Source organism: Cydia splendana, chromosome 13 (assembly GCF_910591565.1).
Source record: "Cydia splendana chromosome 13, ilCydSple1.2, whole genome shotgun sequence".
Classification (NCBI taxonomy): Eukaryota; Metazoa; Arthropoda; class Insecta; order Lepidoptera; family Tortricidae; genus Cydia; species Cydia splendana.
In genome coordinates, this window is record NC_085972.1 from 8,775,512 (window position 1) to 8,798,404 (window position 22,893).

Sequence of the window (22,893 nt, forward strand, 5' to 3'; positions counted from 1 at the left end):
ACGGACAGCGGAGTCTTAGTAATAGGGTTCCGTTTTTACCCTTTGGGTACGGAACCCTTAAATTAGTGTATAATGTCTCCTCAATTAGTGTATAATGTTTATACGTTCTTATTTCTTCTAAAAATATTATTTCTCGTTGAAGTGTCTACTAAACTATATATCTTAAAGCGAAACACGCTTGTTACACAAACAAGTTGAAAGACGTTTCAGAGGTCACACAAATATATGCACAAGCACCACTATCTTTTAACTTGAAGTTATCTCTACGTCCGATCAATCAACATCTATAACTTGTTACGGAGTTTACTAAACTTTGTGTATCGAGTTAGGTACTGTAACTTTCAATTAAAATTCACAACTAAAACTTTTTGTACATGTGTACCGTCGCCATCAGATATAACAGAACGGCCATGGTGCTCAAAAATATCTGAACACGCACTCTAACGCATTGGCAATAGAGGCTTGTTCAAATATATATGAGCACTTTGGCCGCTCCGATATGTCTGATGGCGAATGTATATGTCCAAAGAAGATGTAACGTTTCGTTTTTCTAACACTTTCTAAGTAAGTAATGGAAATGAGTATATTACGTATGCAAATTAAATTTTCGAGGAAAGTGTTCCAAATATAATTTAAATATATACCTAACACATTAGTGTTATATCGATGCTAACAAACCATGCACAGCTTAAACCATAAAAAGTAGGATATTAATTTTTGGAACATAATTATACCAGTATTCTTCTAATGTTGTAGAGCTCAAGTAACAAAGGAGATTTTGAAATTCAACCCCTAACGAGGTTAAAATGAGGTTGAAAGTTTTAACAACTTCTATGGAAATTAAAGTCGTGGGCGGGTGGGTGGACTAACAATTGTAAAAAGAAATTGGTTGTAGGTAACAACTTTTAATATCTTGATGAATGAGAATTTTACTAACATTGCTTACTCAATTTAAATTAGTAAATAATTATTAACCTTGCAGAAAGCTCAGACGAGGAACCTTGAGCGATTATTTACAACTTTTGCAAATGCTTTAAATATTTGCATTAATACCAGAAACTATATCAACTTGTAAATAAATTTCCAATTGTTAATAGGCGTGTTTCTGTGCTTTTGATATTTAATAAAGTGAAATAAAACAATTGACGGGAATGTTTACAGTGCAAGCCAACGTGGGGCGTAGCTCCGCCCAGCGGCCGGTATATAAGGGCGCGCGGAAGCCTCCACGGCACATCGCCACCAACCACCGCCGCAGCCAGCCACCACCAACACCACTGAGGTACGCTATATTGTATGTCGTATTTTATGCCAATAGTAAATATCTAAAGCATTTGAACGTATTTTGTGCTCGGTATGTATCGTTTGTAAAAAGTTAGGCGACTTGAAAACTTTTTTAAACTTTTGACAGAAACTTAATTTCAAGTTTTACATTTTTCGGTTTAAAGATATTTATTTCTCATAAGAAATTACATTTCACTTACACGAGAAATATGTGTATAACTAACTTAATATTATTTAAATTTATAAACAGTGAGGTTTTTGACTAATTGAATCATTGTTCAGGTTAGTATTTTGGAGAAAATTGGAATATAAATAATCCAAATCAATTTTCTATTTTGTTACATATTCATGCGATACCGCCAAAATTCGGTGATCATTTCTAAAACATAAACTTTGTACAAAGTCAAAATGTCAGATGGTTAAAACGGCAAAATACAAAGAAAAGCAAGATGTGCATAAACTCAACAAGAAATGAATACGATTTATTTTCCCTACAATTTCTTAATAAATATATTCAGTGCAATAAAGTTAATAAGTAACAAAATAACTCCAGTAAAGTAGGTAAAGTTGACGAAATATAAAGTGAGCCGATCTTGTTCAAAATTGTTCGAGAGATCGGCTCACTTTATATTTCGTCAACCCTACTTAATTTATAAATTAAATAAATAATTATGTACTTATGAATGCCGCATATGCCAAGAAAGTGAACTGGAAAGTGATATTATGTTACTGACTGTGCCTAAAGTAGACTAGGTGGTGGAGACAGTTTCAACAGGTGTTGCTCCCTTGTACACCGATCGAGTGCTGGCTAGAGTGAAAGGCATGAAAAAACGATGTACTGAAACCATTTTCATTTAGCTTATTAAGTTAAAAGACAATTTTAATTAAAATATTTTTTTTTTACTTATATGAAATTTTGTTATTAGGTACATAAAGTAATTTCCAAAACTCATACCTTTTTTTAAAGTTAAAAATAGACATTTTAACGTACTCACATTATTGGCAAGTATTTACGCTGGTGTGCTGGGATAAATTAGTTTTAATGTTTGTCAATAAAATTACCACGTAGGTAGGTATTTGTAAAACAGAATACCTAAATATGCTTAAAAAAGTTAACCTACTCGTCAAAATGCCTCGTATCATTTAAAAATGAAAGCGTGCTTTGATAATGTACTTTTTAGATATAACCTTTTCTTTTTATGATATTTTGTGACACTGAACGCCCAGTTTATACGGCTTTCAGGCGAAAAGCGGCCATTTAATTTGCAGCTTTATATCAGTCAAGTGTTTATAATGGTGCTTACATTTACCCTACATTCATTTATTTTTGTCATTCGAGTACAGTCGACGTCAAAGATACGTTTATATTTTTGCCTTATTACAAAGGAGTAAGGTGCAAAAGTGTAAACATATCTTTGGCGACGACTGTACTAAAATAACGAGTACCGTACTCAATTTTGAGTGTGCAGTGAGCAACAAGCAAATAGAGTATAAATATAACAGCACGATATTAATTTTCTCGTTACACTTTAATTATTTTTTTTATTATATTTTAAATGCTGTACAATGCCGTAACCAGGCTACTTTTTATTTCAAAAAAGCATATAGCATAATTTTTACCAAAATGTAACTAACGTTTAACGTCAAGACACGCTCATAGGTTTAGAAAATAAACCAAAAATTATTAAACCGTATGAAAAAAAATTTTGCTTATTTGACTATATTGTCAAACGATTTACATTATATCTGCCTTTTACAAACAAATCTTTTAAAGTTTGTCTTTTACTATATTGCCATGTACGATTATTTTAAATCATATCTGCCTTTTTGTATCACTTCATCGTTGTAAAGCATATTTCTCCGGATCGTATTACCCGACTTAAAGGATATCGCGGATGTAAATCTTAATTAAGAGAGGCCGATTTTGACGCAGTCATATTTAATAGTCCCTCGAGAAACTCAATACGAAATGCCTCTCTACCTTATTGCTTTTTAAGGTAAAATAAAGTCTGATTATTCAAATACTAATTATACATAGCGCATCTCATTTTCATGGACAAAATTAACTTTAAACATACAATTTATGATCAACAAGAATACTGGTTTGATAATAGTTCTTAATTTAAAAGTTTCTCTGGCATTTGGACGGATAATTTCCCATTAATGCGATTGCAATAAGCTATATTTTATAGCGTATACATGATAGGCTATGAACATTCCAGATGGCTGCATGCATAACTTTAATTGTATCAAAGTCGTAAAATCAGTCAAACGAAACTCGAAACTAATGCTTTTAATAAAAGGACATTGGAGATAGATGACAGGTTTGCCAACACATAAAGTCGATTGTTAATTACATTTAAAATTAGAATATAAAATAAAAAAGTATACAACATAACTTATAAATATTAATGAAAGATAAAGCCCCAGTTTTACAGAAACAGCTATTAAATATACATCGTCAGTGAACCAAAATATATACTGTAATGTATCAACAATGTCCTTCAACATTTAGAGATATATTTCAAAATGCGATTATAACCACATAAGGTAAACGTACTGGTGCTCGACGCGGTTCCAGTACATGTCATCTTGAAACTTAAGTCATTGTCAATAGAGGTGACAGCAAGGTGTCATCTATTGGGCATTAACATGTCGAGCACCAGTACGTTTACCTTATCGCTAAAAATACTTCTTTATGAGTTGACTTTATTACATCTAACGTTAAAGGGCACAGAATCTCTATTTTAATCCTCTCTCAACAAGCCCACTATGTTTAAAAATAGAAAAATATATGTCAATTGTATAAATTACGGTTCATTTATTGAGATATAAGGTAATTGTCGTGATTGGCTGCACGTGTACCTGATACTTAACTCGATAACGTCGATAAAGTCGTGTGGGGAACGATATAATACGCCGACAGGCTCGGGAGAGCGCTTCCGATAAATTACTACGGCACACTTCTCAGCCGAGTTCCGCCTTAGCGGGGGGATGTCGTCAAATACCGATGTTTTGCAACATATTAGACGTGTGCTTTTCAGGTAGATTGTATGCGTTTCAAGTAATATACGATCATCAGGTTATTTTTATTACGTCTGTTTTAGAATCTAGATACTTATATTCGGTTCAAATTGACTGCATTCAAAAGCAATTAAAATAGTAAAAATTACACCAATTTACTTCATCCTCAGCTATTTAGACTTTTGTATTTTGTATCTTTGAGACAAAAGTTACCAAATGATGTATAGGTACATGATTTATGCATATTTCATACATAATAGTTTTGAAAATCGTCTCATTTTGCTTCTTATATTATGTTTGATAATGTATATGTGTTACTGAGAAAACAATTAGAAGCTACCCTACCGTTCCACGAAGTAAAGATGCGCGTTGATGTCTTTCCAAACATCTTAGAAGTCAAATAATTAAGTAACCATTCTTTAATGATTTGGGGTGGATTTCAAAATCCTGCGAAAACTTATGGTTCGGTCTTTATAAAAAAAACTAGTAGGTTGTGCGAGTTGCAACTTGTTTATATGTTTTTAAGAACTATTATCTTCATGTTCCTTCAATTACCATCTCCAATAACTTAATAGTTTTCTTTATATAAAATGTTTTATGTGTCTAAAATCATCACCGTCTACCGGAAAAATCTGAACCTTATTGTTTGCAGTGAAAATTATAGCATACCTATCGTACGATTGCGATTTTTCTTTTACTTATATCTTTTCCATGTTGTTGTTTAACACATGGGAAAATATGCAATAATTCCTTCACCGAGAAAGTACATTTAAAAATATTTAAAATTTTGTCACGAATATTCGTCAACACCGTCATGGTAATGTCAATGTGAGCTTATCTCCGTGTATGAACAACGAAATACCGCTAAAGGTCCTTGCCCTATTTTTCACTTTAATATAGAATGCCAAAAATGATTTCACTATAAAGTCACATCATCGAATCGTGAGAAATATTACGAACAAATTTGTAAAACGTAGTTTGTCACAACAGAGCATCATCACCGTTATGCTTTGGTTTAAAAAAGTTACAAATGATATATTAGAAATAATTATTGAAATGAATTGCAAACTACATGAAGTTTATTGTGTAGCATAGACATTAACTACTATTCATATTCTAGAAATAAAAACAAGAAACTCTCAAATCGTCAACACCATACCCATCATCACCGGGAAAAAATGACGACCGGTGATGATTTCATGTGTATGGTGATGACGGTTCTCAGAAACTTTTCTAGTTATTTTGCTATAATTCATTATGAAATTAAGCTGTATGTTTGAAAAACGTTCTCTATGTCTTCTAACACTATATAATGTCTACCTTATAAATGTAGAATAAATGTAGAAGAAGATATGACTATTTTTTTCACACTAGAGGATGGTTAGTTTTAAATAACATTTTGACTGAAGTAGGCAAAATTTAGGTCACTTAGAACTTAGAACATACAAATGTTTATTTTTTATTATCTAATAATGTAAATCGTGCAACTTAGAGTCTGTAATTGCATGTTGGTCGTGTTAAAACAAAGTATTTAAACAAGCAACATATATTAAGTTTTAAGCGACCATAGGCTACGGTACTGGCTCACTATCGTAATGGCCTTATGTTTTTTGATAATATTATATTAATTGATGTATATAATTACAGCAATTAATAATTATACCATTGGGTAGTCACCGGACCCAATACCTAACATTTTGTAACTTATGACATGCATTACAAGTAGGGGTCTTGCAACTTATAAAACACTGATTATATATTAATGTTTAGCTATTAAACAATGTATATATATGGATTTAAATCATTAAGTATAGCTATTTTTAAAGTTAATTTATAAAACAACAAAAATACAAACTTATGCAATGAATCAAATTATCAAAAAAAAAGTAATATATCATAAAAATTAAGCTCACTGGTAAGCCAGCAATTTTATAATATGATATAAATACCAAATTATGCAGTAGATAAAAGAAGATGCGGGTTTAAACTGATAATAAGAGTACAATATTGTTAATATGATTTAACATTGAAAAAACCCAAAAAAATAAATGAATACATAAATTGCCTATTTCGGAATATAAATTATTTAAAATTATACAATAAAAATACTTGTTATATATTTATTTATATGAATAAAATGTATTTTTTATAATTTTCTAAAAATAATTTATGTAGCTAGTCTTATGTTCAAAAACATGTTATTTGTAATGTTTATTAAAGTTCTAAAGCCTTACAATTAAAAAAAGTTATTGTTTTTTTAATACGTTTTTAATACATATATAAATTAGTTCCCAAATCGTCATTACCGTACATGCAGTGTCATTACCGTCTATAAAAGAGTCATTACCATACCATGATTGTCATCACCATCTTGCGTTTTTATTTTCCGAAAGCGATAACTTCAAATATAAGCCACAAATGATTGTATAAATACCATAAATATCCTCAATATACAGCCCCCTATTACTTTACCCAGCTAGAATCGTGTTAAATTAAACATTTAAAAAATTTTTTTTTTTGTATGGTGAAATTGTTGGTGATGAAATCCACCCTTTGACAGACAAAAGTAAAAGTGGATAATGTCCGGCCTTTCATATACAGACGGTCATTAGGTGCCTAGTTAGGTGGTCTGTAGTAGTGATATGGTGAATCCCTATATCTAGTATTCCGAACGGTGTTTTACGCGCGAAAAAATCCAAATAGAAGTCGCGTCGTAAGTTTTATGTAAGTAACGTAGTGTCTTGAAAATAATTAATAACTATTTTTTATTTCTGTGTACCATGTATTCCAAACAAATTGACTAAAATTATCGTTCAAATATTGTGTTTTTAAGAATAACAAAAATAATATCTAATCCAATCTCATTTTTTCCAATCATAAAGAGGGTTTTCTTGCGAAAACGTATTCTTAGACTCTCTCTGCATTGCTCTTGACAGATTCTAGAATGGGATTTCGGAGAACCTGTCTGTAAAAAAAAGTTTTTGTAAAATTCCGATTATTTTTATTTATTTTCCAATTTTAAATATTAACTACCTACACAAAATTTCTATGATAATTATGATCTCCCACTTTGCTACTCAAGTATGCAAATTAGTTTAGCAAAAGTAGGATTTAGAGGGCTTATACCTTCCTAATTTTAATCATATCTCCTATTTCATAGGGTATGGTTAACTGCCCATAAAATTTTGTGAGGTCATTAAAATTTTATAAACAAAATATGGCAAAATGACTAGGTACAACTGTCTAAATACGATTATTAAACTATTTATAGTGTGTACTTTTTACCTCCCAACATTTTGAATTCATCCTTTCCTCACAAATCTCACAATTAGGTACTCAGAAATTACTAAGCTATTAAAACTCAGTCAATCTTGAGACAAAAAACGTCAAATCGTATCTAGAGTCAGAAAATACATTTACTGTTTAATCTTGGCAGACTGATTCCACTATATTTGTATTTATTAAGGTTTTTACATCAGATAGGTGCATATAGGTATAATCTGTAGGTAAATTAAAAACACAAATAGAGTCGGACCACGCTAAGTTTTCATGCCAAGTGGCTACGTCAAGTATGGAGCTTAAAGGGATATGTACCTACGCGTTCTTACTGTCAAGTTTGTGCAAAATTAGCGTGGGCAGAGTTTATACGCTCCCTATACATAGAAGTCACTATATTAAACCCTTTACCAGGCTGACATTTCAATAATGACAATCGAATGTCAGTCTTACTCATCTAAAATAGAACACATGTTTGAAGTGCCGTAATGCATGTGGGTAATATACCGGGTGTGGCCTGTAACACGAGCAAATAATTAAAACATAGATTGTACTCCTCAAACGGTGACACTTTTGTTCAACAACTTTTAAAAATTATGAAGTATTTAGACTCCCTATTTTTCATACAAAATAAATATTATCTTCAATGGACGCCATCGCCACGCCATATCATTGTGATTGACGTTGCTTGTCACGCCTTAAACATAACAAAATTCGCAATACATTGCGTCTTAGAATAAACTTTAAAGTGTATTAAAAATCAAACCACAAGTTATTTTTATTTTTAAAAGTCGCTGAACAAATGTTGGTCAGTATGAGGAGCAGCCTACAGTTAAATTTTTTGCTCATGTTACAGGCCACACCCGGTATATCCATTAGCCTGGTAAAGGGTTAAAGAAGGAAGGGCAAAATCCTACCTTATAGTTCTTTTTCGTATGTAATCCAGTGACATACCAGATATAATTTAATGACTTAAACTTTAGATAGCAAACACAATAATTAGAGAAGTTAAAGCGTGGACACTAACACGGAGTCTGCAGAGAGGACTATTAGTAGGAGTATATTATTATTCACACGGAAGGAATGCAATTTATACAGCTTTATGAGATGGTTTATTCATTCTGCGGTCTTCAAATGTCGCGATAAAATTTAAATTATGACCATACTAACAAATACGTCTAAATGCGAGCATAACTTAATAATTTTTTTTTATTTATCATATAGCGTCCCACGGTCCTAATATTAGTACAAAATATCTTCTATGATATTTCAATGATTTTTAATTGCACTTGTTTTGTTTCGTTTATTTCATTTCACTCCCAATTTATTATATGGTGGGCGCTAGAGCTTATGTACCTAATCTTGAATACTCAAAAGATAATCATAACGAACCAATAAATATCCTTAATGTACTATACGTCAATGAGCATATTCAAATAAAAACTTTATAATCTTTTGAGACTGTTATGTGCGTAACGTTAAGTATGCAACATGCATTTTTTATGTATTAAACTGTAATACTATAGAAATGTGGATACAAAAATACCTATAATGTATTGTATATTGTATTTATTTGCGACTGCATCGACAAACGACTAGTATCTAGGCGATAATATTTACTTTTATTTGGTATTCTCAGGTACAAAGTCTGAGACTACTCTTTTATTCCACTGCTTTTAAAAAATAACGAGCAGAATAATGAAAGCACTTTAGACCGGACCCTGAGGCCGCGTTATGGGTATTTTTATTAAAGTTTACTTCTATTTTTAAGGCTTCAGTGTATATACTTCAGGTTCTCATGAGACTGAACTAACGCCTTTTTAAAACCTCTCTGAAGTTAAAACATGCAAGTATGCATTCTTAATGAGCGCCGCGCGAGATAAAAGGAAACAGGACATACTAGGGCAACATAACTTTACAAGAAGGCAAGGCTAAAGCTACAATCAAAACGCTAAAGCTACAATCAAAACACTAAAGCTACAATCAAAACACTAAAGCTACAATCAAAACAGACGCTGTTTTTTGTACGAGTAGTATTCAAATAAAATAGTAACTACATACCTAGACGTGAATTTGAGTTAGTTTGAAGTGCGCCAAAAGGACTCTAAGATCAAATCACTACTTAACCCTAAAATTGATTATGCACCCTTGCCAAAATACTAATGATCTCACTATTATTCTCATAGTAATTTGGATCTTTGTTTCATCAAAATCATTGTTTACATGTGATATACAGTTATTTTTTATGTTTGTTCTCTTAGATGACCATGATGCGTGTTGCCGGCGGAGCGCTGGCCGTGACTCTCGCGGCTCTCCTAGTCTGCTGCAATGCTGACGCTCATCAGGTACTCAAAACAATTATGTACTTTAAGTCTTGTCCAGTAAATGCATATTTCGTCACCACAGTAATTCCCATTTAACTTTACTTATTGTTGTTGTGCGGAAACTACAATTCCATGAAGTTTTATGGGCCTTCCGTTTCTAGAACTTCTATTGAGAAGACTAGGATGCTGAGATAGCTTTTCAATATATTATACTGCAGCTCGAAAAGCATTAGAATAACTGGAATATTTACTATTATCTACATATTTAAACCTTTTTCCACATTCCTTATAATTTATAAAACTCAAGGACTATAGAATAAGCTTGTAATTATATATATGATTTTAACATAAAAACAAAATCAAACTAGTTAACGAACTGCAGATTTCATATTGCTTATAATAAAACTTGAACATCAAAGAATACCCCGAGAGATTTGAACATAAATCAGTATTAGCTAGGTTATACATAAATCTCGAGTTGTGTTTCTAAAATGTGCCGCGAATTAGTTGAGGACCAAGACGATGTTGCGGGTTTACAGTTGTTATACGCTAGGGTCTCTTGTTAGTTGTTACTGAAGAAGCGCTACTTGTGACGTGTTAATTAATGTTACGAGTATGTTTCGTTATAATGATGCCCAGTCCATTTGCACATTACAAGCAACCGTTAGGTAGTTACGTTCTATATTTGCGTCTTTAATGTGTATCTATATTTTTGTAAACTAATTAAGAGCAGTTCCAATAATACGTAACAGTACCTAATATTTTGCTTGGCTGAAGTAAAAATAACATTTGGGTTTTAATTTAGTTACTAAAAAATAACGATATATAAGTACATAATATGCTTTTTGTTTAGTTAAGTTGAATTAATTTAACTGGGATATTATAATTCTCTCAATATTTTAATACTTACCAGGTAGCTCACTCGTGAAATAAGCCAGAAATACGAAAATAAATAAACATTTAAAAATAATATTTTTAAACATAATTATATTTGTCTTCCGCGATGAAAAATGTTTCCGATGCTAATTTATCAAAGCGTTCTCAAATAGCGTCCTCGAGTAAACAAAACTTATACTATAATAATACAAATTTTATGTAATGAGACTAATGAGAAATTAAAAGAAAGATATATAATATTAGAGATGTATTTCGATCCTTATTTAATACCCATTGCTTGTGACGTTTATGCTAATTGGTATATCGCTGAAACCCGAGGTATTACCCTCTGTTTCACTCGGTATAAAGAAGGTCGTAACATAATAAATATAAGTTGTGGACTCCTCGAGTCATCAAGAGCTTTGCGGCGCTCTGTCCCGACGCGTATAATAACTAGTTAAGCCCCAATCAGATATTTAATCTTGGGGCTTCATACTCAAATAACAACTCGGACTGACGAGCTTATGACGGCTTTTCCACAATTTCCTCGCAAACAAACCAAGCTTAATAAAGGCCACAAGAGCTTTTTTTATCACCCACATCCTCCAAAAAACAATATCTGCTAATAAATTAAAACTCACTCTTTGTTGTGTATTTTATTGCACAGTCTACCTTCTATATATTGAATAAGATGTTATGAAAAAGTTTTAACCTGAATTCATTATTCTAGCTGCTTTCTATTTAATGTTCACCAGGAACAGGACGTCAGCGCCGCCGAGCACAACTCCGATCGCTACGACTCCGGTAAGATCCGACACAACTTTCAATGATCACATAATGTTTTCACATAAAGTGTGACTTTATCTTTTCGCACACTGGGTATGCCAATGAGATTTTCCTAATACACCTCCACAACTTTTACACTTACCCTACACTTTTACCTACTTAACAACACGAAGTATAAATATCTTATCACGAGTTTTGTTTCCAAGTTAACGCCAATCGCATACTGAATGGTGACTTTGTTTGTAACCCTTTACCCCCTTAAACCCCCATTCGCACTAACATAAAAAAAACCAAGATTTCATTTTTGCACAAAGTTTGTTGCTTTTTAAACCTCGTATATCTTTTTAATGAATTATGAACTTTATTAACGTGAAAGCAAGTTAAATAATTAAATGCTCACTTTAAGTAGCTACTTTTAAAGTTCCACGCACTTAGATACGAGTTTTGAAGAGTTCGCATTTGACACGTTTTGTTTTGTATATACACCCACCTGTGACCTGACACCTGTGTTTCTTCCGGTGATGGATCTGCGCACTAATCATTCACTGATCCTTCGCACAACGATTAATCACAGTCTCACAACGCTTTTGTGCACTGTGCATCCGTTTTCCATTTAGAGTGGTAAGTACTATTTTCCTGTTATGCACTTTACATATATGTAGTATGATTCATGTGTGAACATAATCTGTACACATGTAGATTTGCCGGTTTGTTACAGGGTATAAACAAAAGGAAGAGCTCGAGGATTTCATACGGTTCCTTATGCAATACGACAACACATTTGAAGATCGTAATTTGGCAGGTATCGAAGGAACTGGGTTGGTCGGTAGGAACTTGAACGGAGTGGGAGGCTCAACAATGCTTGGCAGAAATCTAGACGGTATCGGAGGATCCACTATGCTTGGCAGAAACGTGAATGGCGTCGGAGGTTCAACTCTGATTGGAAGAAATCTTAACGGCCTTGGAGGTTCCTCTTTGCTCGGGAGGAATCTTAACGGCGTTGGAGGTTCATCTTTGCTTGGGAGGAATGTTAACGGTGTTGGAGGTTCTACTCTTGTCGGAAGAGACATTTACCCCCAAAGGCAGACAAGGTTCATAGATTCTCTCGGTGGAGGAAACTTCGTAAGAAACCTTGATTCCTTAGGCGGCAATAGCTTTGTGAAGAGGAACCTAGATCAGCTCGGTGGGCCGAACTTCGTCAAGAGGCACATCGACGCTCTGGGAGGCAACAACTTGCTTAGAAACTTAGACTCGCTTGGAGGCAGCAACTTCGTCCGCCAGCTAGACGCGCTCGGCGGCGCTAACTTCATATAATCGGCCAAATTAATACTTACTACAGTTCAAATTTATCTCCTGTAACATACGTATACCTATCATTCCTCATCGTACAACGCAACATGTGATACCTTGAAATATTTTTTGTTTAAATGTCGATGTTAGATTTGATCTACATATCATATAAATAAAGTTATTGCAGCTACATTCGCCTTTTATTCCCTTTTATATAACAGTTCCTTTCGAGGTAAGATTTATATGTTTTGATTGATATCATTTTAAACGTTTGTTGGCGGTAGTATTACCGAAACCCCCAGCGAACGTGACAATGTGTGACTAATCTTAATGACGTGCTATAACTAGGTCACAAGGCCCCAAGCGCGGAGAGTAGTCTCGTGAGGCAAGTTCGTGAAACTCACCACTCCGGTCTTCTGCCTTACCTGGCTCGGCGATACGACAGCAAGTAAGTCTCACAAATCAATGTGTGCTTCTACTTTTACCCATGTGTCTAACGGCGAAAGAAAACGACACGTTGCATCGTAGCTTAATAAAAAAACTGAATTACGCGGCATCACAATGAGCCGTGTGACATCTAAAATACTCGACTATGCTATTATAAGTATCACGTAGTAATTTTTTCGTTTACCTTACACAGTTTTTATTCAATAATCTTCATCGGTATCATCACCATCAATTATTTTTGTCAATCGGATTACACACGTAACGAATCAATGGTATGCGCCTATTAAACCAATTTGCAATCGCATTGCATTGTCATATTTCTCGGTAACTCCAATAAATCGATAAGCATATAGTACAGATTCCCAGCTACCAGCTGCTTGTGAATTAATTTCATTAGGGGCTTTATAAAACACTAGTGGGTCAAAGTATTGAGCTGGATTGCACCTCCATTTGTCTGAAATGTATCGGATTTTGCTTTCAAGGGTATTTTCTCCGCGCGGGGGGTAGATTATTCAGAGAAAGCGGTTGAGGCCCCGCTGCGATGCATACAATGGTCCAATAAAGTGCACATTAACTGCCTTAGTAGCATAACAGTCCATATTGCCCTTAATCAACAATAAATATTTCACATACAGTACATATGGTGCTACTTTACCGCCCTAGTGCCGTAATTAGCACAATAGGTGCCTATGTCGAAAATATTTAAGGGCCATATGTAGCTACTGTAAAATGTTGTAGGTACAATACACGTGCGAAAAGGTAATTCGCAACTCGTGTCAATTTAGAACACTCCTTTCGGCCATGTTTCAATTTATCGCCAGTCGTAGCGAATTTCCTACTTTTCGCACTTGTATTGTAATGTACTATTGCATACATATGTACAATTGTACATAGGTAAGCAATACCCGCTCAAAATTATAGCCGCTTAGACTCCACATTCACGAACTTAAATGCGGTTTTCAATATAGGTACGAGTAGGTAGTGGAAGAAGCACACAAATAAAACGACTCGGTTTCAACAACTCGAACATGAGAGTTTCCTTTTAATATTAAAGTTTGGAAATGAGTATATAAATGAGTAATATACAAATTGAGCAACTTGCTTCAAAGCCCATTTATATTAGTTTAAAGAGTTAACAAAAGACGCAGTGTTGAGTTAAGATTGAGTTTGCCAATTGTATGACACCACCGCAGCGCTGGGTGGAAGACACCCGTCGACACGGAGGTCGGGACTGGATGAATCGGGCACAAGATTGAGTGGAAGAAGATGGAAGAGGCCTACATCATAGTAGATTCACCAAAAGTCCACCATGATGATGATGACATCAAACCGCATTTATAATATTTCTGTTTAGTTGAAATGTGATGTGTGGTTACTGTGCCCTTGGAAACCTCTAGGGACACCCAGCCGCAAATCTGGCCACTTTTTGAATTCAAAAAATGGCCACTTTTTGAATGAATTCATTCATAATATTTCCATGCAATTTTGCCACTCGCTGCACTTAATCGAAAATACATAGGTATACAATATATAACTACTTATACTACCTACCTATAGTACAAGCTAATAGCTCTAATAAGTTTCACAAAGAGTCGGTTCGTGAAAACCAATATCAATATTTTCGTCTTACATTTATCATTCCTGACGGAACCAACAGAAACAGATGCTTACGAATATATAAAGTCTCACAAGTATGGATGTTGTAATTTCTCCAATCGGTTTTTTGCTAACAAACACAAAAGCTTAATAAAAACATCGGTAAATGGTTTCACAAGTACGGCAATTTCGTCTATCATAATTTATATGTTTTGCCAACAAGAATTCGAAAACTTACTTGATTAAAAAGTTATCGAAGATACCTACTAAAGCTACAAGGCACGTCCAGCGGCAACCAACATATACAATTATGTTGGTGATATGATAACATGCCCAAAGGACGGACGCTCGTACCTCTTTTAACACAATTGGGTACTCGAGTTATTTAAAGGGTGAAGTCGAGAGAGAGCAGCTACACTCTCTAACATACCTAACATAACATGTAATTCTAATTAAATTTTATGAAAATATTTATGCCGGCTCCATTAGGGACACTCAGTTGCTATGGCCAAAATCGGCCACGATTTCATCATCATCGTTAGCAAGGATATACTTTAATTATGGATTTTATTGAACGTAAAATGGAGACAAGTACCTGCTGTGCATTATAATCATTATAATTAAACAGTCTTAACATTTTAAATTAATTAACAGATTCAATTTTACAAAGCCGAGCAGAGACTCTGTTGTTATTCCTCATGCCATTATCTTTATCAGTCATTTGTTAACGCCAACTGCTCATTTAATGGCCTCGCCAGATAATTGACCCTCGGAGTCCTTTGTTCCGCGCTGAGATAACAAACTGTTCCACGGGAGAGTTCCATGTGTTTGAGGGACAGGAGTCAAATAGTTGTAAAAATAAATTGTTCCGTCCCTCGAAACATGGAACAAAGGGCTGTCTCCGTACAGTGTGGACGTTTTAAGTATCCTTAATAAACTTTTTATGCCTTATGTATGACGTATTCGTCAGAAAATATGAAATCAATAAAATAATTGAATCAAAAGCCTTTTTTTAAATGGTATACGATATTATAAGTTAATTTACGAGCGAAAACATTGCATAAAACTTTAGTAATCGGCACTCACGTTTCATGTACAGTAAGTATATGTCATGTTTGTATGTGTTAATATGTTCTGTTCTATCTGAAAGTTGAATAATTAACCATTTTTATTTATTTATCTAACTTTATTTGTTATTTGGTAATTAGGCAAGATAACACCAGGTATTTAAAGGATACAAAACGGTAACTCTCTATATACATCTCTTATGATCATGCATTATTTATATCTCATGACATGAATGAATGAACGACAGTGTGGTATCACAGCGAAAAACACCTAACGGTAGAAAACTGTATCAAATGGAAGTCGCTTAAATGACTGACTGGTTCCATACTAATGTCCGTGTCATTTGTAGCCCGTACAGCGACAAGCAGATGTGGGCGCTGGCAGGCGGCTACGGATATTACGGAGAGCCCCCCAAGCGCAATTTCGACGAGATCGACCGGTAAGTGGGGATTATCTGACCTAGAATTATAGCATGTTGGCTAGCAAATTTCTATTCTTTTTAACGACAGACTTCTCGATGGTATCTGTAATTTACATACATTTTATTACCTTTGTGCGATTGTTACCTTGGCTAGGACCCCAGGGGCCTAGAAAATCATTTATTGAAAACGCCAATCAACACTTAAGAAATGTATGGAAATGATCACTTGATTATTCGTTCGCATTCTTCCCGATACATTTTCACTTTTCGGTTGGCGTGTGTTGAGGGGCATTTTCATTCTAACTTGTACTTTAAAGCGCGACTTATGTCGTGTTTCAGTAACGTCTAACCGTTACATTCCTGACAAAATGTATGAGATTTGACATTGACCGTCAGTTTTATAACGATTGCTAACCGGCCGTTAATGGCACACAGTTAAGTGAAAATGCCCTGCAATATACGATTGTCATTTTGTCTCCGGCGCCTGTTGATTTTACTTACTTATTTACTTGAAATGAAACGGTTTTAACCTTGTAAGGCCCATGGTCCTATAAATATAAGTACCTAGTCTTTTTTCTAGGCTATTGTTTTCTCTCTCGAAAACTCCGGTGATTGTATATCATATTGTCTTCAACAACAGTTAAGAGCAATTTTCGGAATATCTAATTTTGAATAATAACTAACTTTTTGGCATTGTTATTAAACATAATTATATTTGTCTTACAAATGAGAATTAAAATGTTACATCCTACGCATTTACTAAAGGTAAATTGAGTTTAAATTGAATGAAAGTTTGTCAAACAAGGATCTAAATAATTTGAGTAAAACGTGACGGGTAAATTAATTATGGTAGTGGTAAATTTTACGATCGTAAATATGGTGAAGTTTTATTAGGTTTGACACATTTGCATATTGGTTTTTCATTATATTTATAGAACACGCATCGCACTATATCACGTGAGGTGTTTATTACTGTTTATGTTTATATTTTGGCTAGTTGTAAACAACATTGAAATCAAATTATCGAATCAAATTAGATTAGATGTGTTAATATTGAGTGTGTGTGTGAGTGTTACACTTCTTAAACGGCTACCGGAGTTCCAAGTCATATTGGAAATTCACCAGTTACGATGTGCTACCCATACTAATTTTAATTTTTAACACGCAGAAACGTCTGCGAACGATGCTATTAAGCTTAGAATAAATTTAAAAGTTTAAAATTGCGGTAGATGTCGCTAAGGTCCCCTTGACCGTATATGGCGGAAAGATTTGCTGGCTATGGATGAGGTCTTGGTGGCTCAGATGGCAGCGCGCTGGAGTATCGAACCAGAGGCCGTGAGTTCAAGTCTCACCCAAGACAGTAATTTTTCCATTTTTAAATTTATTCTAAGCTTAATAGCATCGTTCGCAGACGTTTCTGCTTGTTAAAAATTAAAAATGCTAATGAATTCAAAGAACCGGTGTATATAGCGAACAAAAAAATTGCTTGAATGTCATCAACTCATCAACAAGACACACTTTTTAATTAACTGAAGTGATGCGTCACACTATCTCATTAATTAAGTCGGCTAATGCAGATTTCCATAACGCTAGGTTGAAAAGGCTAAAGGAATGTATACACTTGTTGATTCGGAACCGGCGGCTTGAAATCACCAAACTTTTCGAATTGTAGGTAGGTATACTGTTTGAAAATCATGGGCGGTTTATAATTGTATAGGTATTGAAATATTTGTAATTGTATAAGTTGTGTAACGCATCATAATAACACGTTCGCATTAAACATAGAGTTAGGCCAAGAAAAGTCTGCAGTGGTTTTGATTGCATAAGCAGTGCAAGTGTTATTTATACATCATAATTTCATAAAAGTTTCACGTTTAATATAACACTTGCACTGCGTATGCTATCAAAATTGTTGCAGATTTGTCTTGGTGTAACTCTAATTATTCGTTTTGAAAATTATTCGTTTAACTCTAATTATTCGTTTCTAGGAATTTCGAATTGAAACAAAATTGGATTATTTTACTTGCAAAAAAAATATGTACATTCAATCTGTTTCTCATCAAGTATTCTATGTTCAATAATGTATTAACTCCCTTCACCAGCAAGATTTCTCATACGTTCTTAAGTATGAACATAAATATCACAACGCCGATTTTTCCGTCAAAGTGCCTAATTTGTACCTGCCGCTTTTACCTTATTATCTCAAGTTTCATAAGGCGAGCCTTTACAACCGGATATTCGGTAAATAAATACATAGCATACGATGACTATGCTATGTATTTATTACAATCACAGGCCTTGGAGGTTCGCATTCATGTTCAGAGTTTTAGCGTTCATTTGTTTCATTTTTGTATGGCCAAGTTAAAAATAATTTGTTAAAAAAAGAACATGACACTTGCAATGATAAGTATGGAAATGTCATAATAAATATCAAATTTGTAATGACACTCCACACTTTGTTTTGTCAATGTCGGTGCAGAGTTAGCTAAGACGTACAGTCACCTGCACTGATATGTTACACAAAGAAGGCCACAAAAATATCTGACACGATCTTATTTGTAGAGCCATAAGAACCTGGCACATATTTTTGCGGCCTTCGAAGAGTAACATATTATTGCAGGTGACTGTACTATATTTTTAATCTAGTTATTCCGTAACTGGAACAAGTCTATTTTTTGTACATTTGACTGACTATTTTAATTGCTGGTTTCTTGGACATTAATCGTCTTTTCTCGGCAGATCTGAGCTGGGTTTCATGAGGAAGCGCAACTTCGACGAGATCGACCAGACGTCGATGCCGTTCCCCTACGCCAAGCGGTTCTACCACATGTTCGGCCCCAACTACCTCGACACCCCTGTGTAAGTTACTAAAGTGTCATTCTATGGAACTTGCTAACTATGTAAACAAACCGCCATATTGAAATTGTCAAAGAATGATGAATTTACTAGTGACTTTTGTTTACATAGTTAGCAAGTTCCATAGAATGACACTTTACGACTTAATATCACACACACGAGATCATAACTACCAAAAACATCATAAGTGCCATTAAATTTAGCAACTAGCTACTGTTATTATTAAAGACCACAAAGATTTGCACAACTATGCTCTCGTCCAACAGTTTCCTCTGATCTTAAGGAAATTGATAGTTAGCTTTATTAAGAGCTTTGTCTCAAGAAACGTCACTTTTGACACTCACATATATCTAATCCATATCCTGACTAGACGTAATATTTGACGTATCTTAAAGTTCGAATCGGGGCGTATCACTTTTTAGCCGAAGCTCAAACTAGGTACCTATATATAAATAATAAATAAATATTATAGGACATTCATACACAGATTGACTAACTGCCCGATTCGAACTTTAAGATACGCTTTTGTTTGAAGAAACGTCACATTTGACACTGACATATCTAATTCATATCGTTTCTAGATTTACTAACTGACGTATCTTAAAGTTCGGATCGGGCCGTAAGTCCCATAGTAAGCTCAAGAAGGCTGGTGTTGTGAGTACTCAGACAACAGAGAAATATATGACTGATGTATGTGCGCTACGCGCCTACGGCGTAGAACTGTAGCGCGATAAAAGAATCGTTTGAGTTGTGCTACACCTTAGGCCCGCGGGGCTCATGCATATTATATGGATATGATTTGATTTAGAATTTATTCACATTTGAAATGCCTGTCATACCTACTTTTGTATTATTTTGTATATCTAGACGCGGATAAAACATCTATCACTCACGCATGCAAAAAGCGTATTCATGAATACTATAGTCACGAAGAGACGAGTGCATTCTTTATTATAAGTAGTGTTAACGCCACCATTACCCTGCATCTGTCCGATTTGTCTTGTCACGCATCGTACATACGAATGATACGAATCTTCGCTAAAATCCATAAACTCTAGAAAGAATTTTAATCATATTTGCATTTTATTCCATTCTGGAGTAACACACAGACTCCGCTTCTTCGCTGCAAAGGCGTCAATCAGTTTTGTCCTAGACATTTTATACAACAATAGTCCATCTTAACCCCTGAAACTTGAAACTAAATTTTTGCATTTTTTTTATCACATGTCATATTCGTAAACGTGAATGTTTCTAAATTGAGTGGTAACAATTTCTCTCTAGATATTTTAGCATACCGAGGAGGTGTAGTACACCCACGTGGATGATCGCGATTGATTTTATATGCTTTATCTGATCTGTAGGAGTAGGTTACTTACCAATGCACATTTGCTTCCCATGTACGAAAGAGCTAAAGGCTCAGGCAAACCAGTATAAGTTTGGACCTCGAGGTCCCGTTACATTGGCTTTATGGAATGCTCCCGGGGCTGAATGTATATGGCGGAACCAGGAATTCCCTTTTCTGGTACTGAATTTGTATCGAAAACTAGTAGCTCCCGGTATACCCTAATTCTTCTTCTTCTTCTTTGTCGTATCCTCATGGGTGAGGGACGTGACGAATGTGGACACGCTCTCCAAGCCGCTCTATCTTAGGCCCAGTGCATGCTAGCCTGCAATGTGGCGTTTGTCGCTGACGTTATTCTGTCCGCCCAACGCGTGGCCATACGTCCACCCCTACGCTTCCTTGCCATGCGGCCAGTAATAAGGAGCTTTTCCAGGCTATCTGGCCCTGTTCTGCTCAGATGGCCGAAGAAACCAAGTACACGTAAACCAAATATACCCTAATTGGCTCCCCAAAAACTCAACTCGTTTGCGCACAGTCAACCCGTCCATCCGTTTCTAGAACATCCGTTAATTTGTCAATTAAATAACATGAAACCTTATTATTTTCTAGCTTTTAGTAGCCGTTATTTATTTATGTATTTAGTAGCAGTAATAAACCTTAATAGACCGCAGGTGCCCCTTGTAGTTGGAACCAGCACATTACTCGCTTCAGTGAACCCAAAATGGCAATTGAAAATCTCCCAACTTGAATTTGAAATTTCGCTCGTTAGTCTTATTATTTTCCTCTTGCGAGTCAGAGAGTACCTGACATTATTAATACGCACTTCAAATATATTACAACCTTCCTGTTTACAAAGTTATTACCGTTGGAACAACTTACCCCGGTAACTTCTAGACCCGCTCTCCCCTACTATAAAGTTTCGCATTTCTGCATTGTTACCCACGACATTATAAATTTTGATCCTCTAGTCAAAGGAAACTTGAAGCTCTGCTAATGTTTGTATCATATTCCAGGTCGATCTACGACAAGAAGAGGAACCGACCGGACTACCCCATGGACGAGATCGACCTCTCCCATTTCCCCATCGGCTCCAAGCGTTCCATGGACTCCTTTCCCCTCTCCCCCCGCGCACGGCGCTAAACTGACGAACACTTTGGCCCTTCTGTGATGTGCATTTATTTTCACCCTCCATCGAACGAGAATTATAATTAAGGAATACAACATCTCGTGTGTGACATTCACTAAGTTTTTAAACAATTGACCATCTGTGTTAAATAATATTCCTGTGCATGTACTTACTACGTTTGGGACTGAGCTGAGAATTTAATATCCTTTTATTAATGTTACGTCCATCCATAGAATCCATACTGTTTTAGTTTTATCATTTAGTGTCACTTGCAGTCATATCTAGAAACGAGTGTATAGCGTACCAATTTCTTTGTGAACTCATTAAATATAACTAAGATATATGCAGGATATATGTAATAAAAATTCAAGTGTTTAAATGGACGTTAGTTACAAAAATATTAAATTATGATAAATAACTTTAACTATTGTTAAGGAGAGGGAGGTTTCAATTCTCTAGATGTTATATCGATATTATGCAAAGATTATTATGAATACCTAAAAGATGTACCTGTAAATTATTTTTCTCATGTTTACGTAAGATGCATGGCATGTAATACTTTTAATTAATTTATTTTATTATAAATATATTGATTGAAAAGTCTTTTATATTTTAATGACATTAGTATGTTCAATCCAATCCCATTTACATACAAGAAGAGATATTTTGAAAGAACAGCAACACTGCCACATACCCATACAAGGTGGAACATTTCTAGGGACTTAGCTGAAAGGATAGTGTTATCTAAGTGATCTACAATCGAGTTATTATAATCGTAAAGCTAGATTAAAAAGTAAAACAAAATCATTAAAATAAAATATTTTTTATATCAGTGACAACACTACAATTCTATTTAAATTTTAAATTGACACATTTCATGTCATCCAATAGGATCTACTTGCTACGGTTGAAACATACAGATCTTTGCACTCATGTTGAACAAACTGTATCTCAAAAACGGTTAGAAATATTAACGTAATTAATAAGTGAAAGATAAAATGCGTAGCCTAAACAATTCCCCGTTTGCGTAAAAGTCCTTGGTTCTGTTCCACCCGATAATTATAAAAGTACCTACACACTTAAAACTTTGTAGCAAAACAGGCTTAATTAAACTGGTCGGCCACCTAATGCGGTCACCGAATGCAAATTATGAGGTTGCCAGACAACCAATATTGTTTGC

General features: G+C 34.6%; 1 protein-coding gene across 3 annotated transcripts; it reads left to right on the top strand.

Moving 5' to 3' along the window:
• Nucleotides 1–1,098: 1,098 nt before the first annotated feature.
• LOC134796047 (orcokinin peptides-like) lies at nt 1,099–22,316 on the top strand. Of its 3 annotated transcripts, XM_063767976.1 has the most exons (7): nt 1,143–1,279; nt 9,843–9,926; nt 11,537–11,585; nt 13,206–13,305; nt 16,318–16,407; nt 19,129–19,248; nt 21,601–22,316. In XM_063767976.1, exons 2-7 carry the CDS (start codon nt 9,843–9,845, stop codon nt 21,725–21,727), a joined length of 570 nt encoding a protein of 189 aa, XP_063624046.1. In that variant the 5' UTR covers nt 1,143–1,279; the 3' UTR covers nt 21,728–22,316. The 3 variants fall into 3 exon arrangements, with proteins under 3 accessions (XP_063624045.1, XP_063624044.1, XP_063624046.1); XM_063767975.1 differs by lacking the exons at nt 13,206–13,305; nt 16,318–16,407; nt 19,129–19,248; nt 21,601–22,316 and adding exons at nt 12,286–12,573; nt 12,613–13,045 and having other exon boundaries at nt 1,099–1,279; XM_063767974.1 differs by lacking the exons at nt 13,206–13,305; nt 16,318–16,407; nt 19,129–19,248; nt 21,601–22,316 and adding an exon at nt 12,286–13,045 and having other exon boundaries at nt 1,100–1,279.
• The last annotated feature ends 577 nt before the right edge of the window (nt 22,317–22,893 follow it).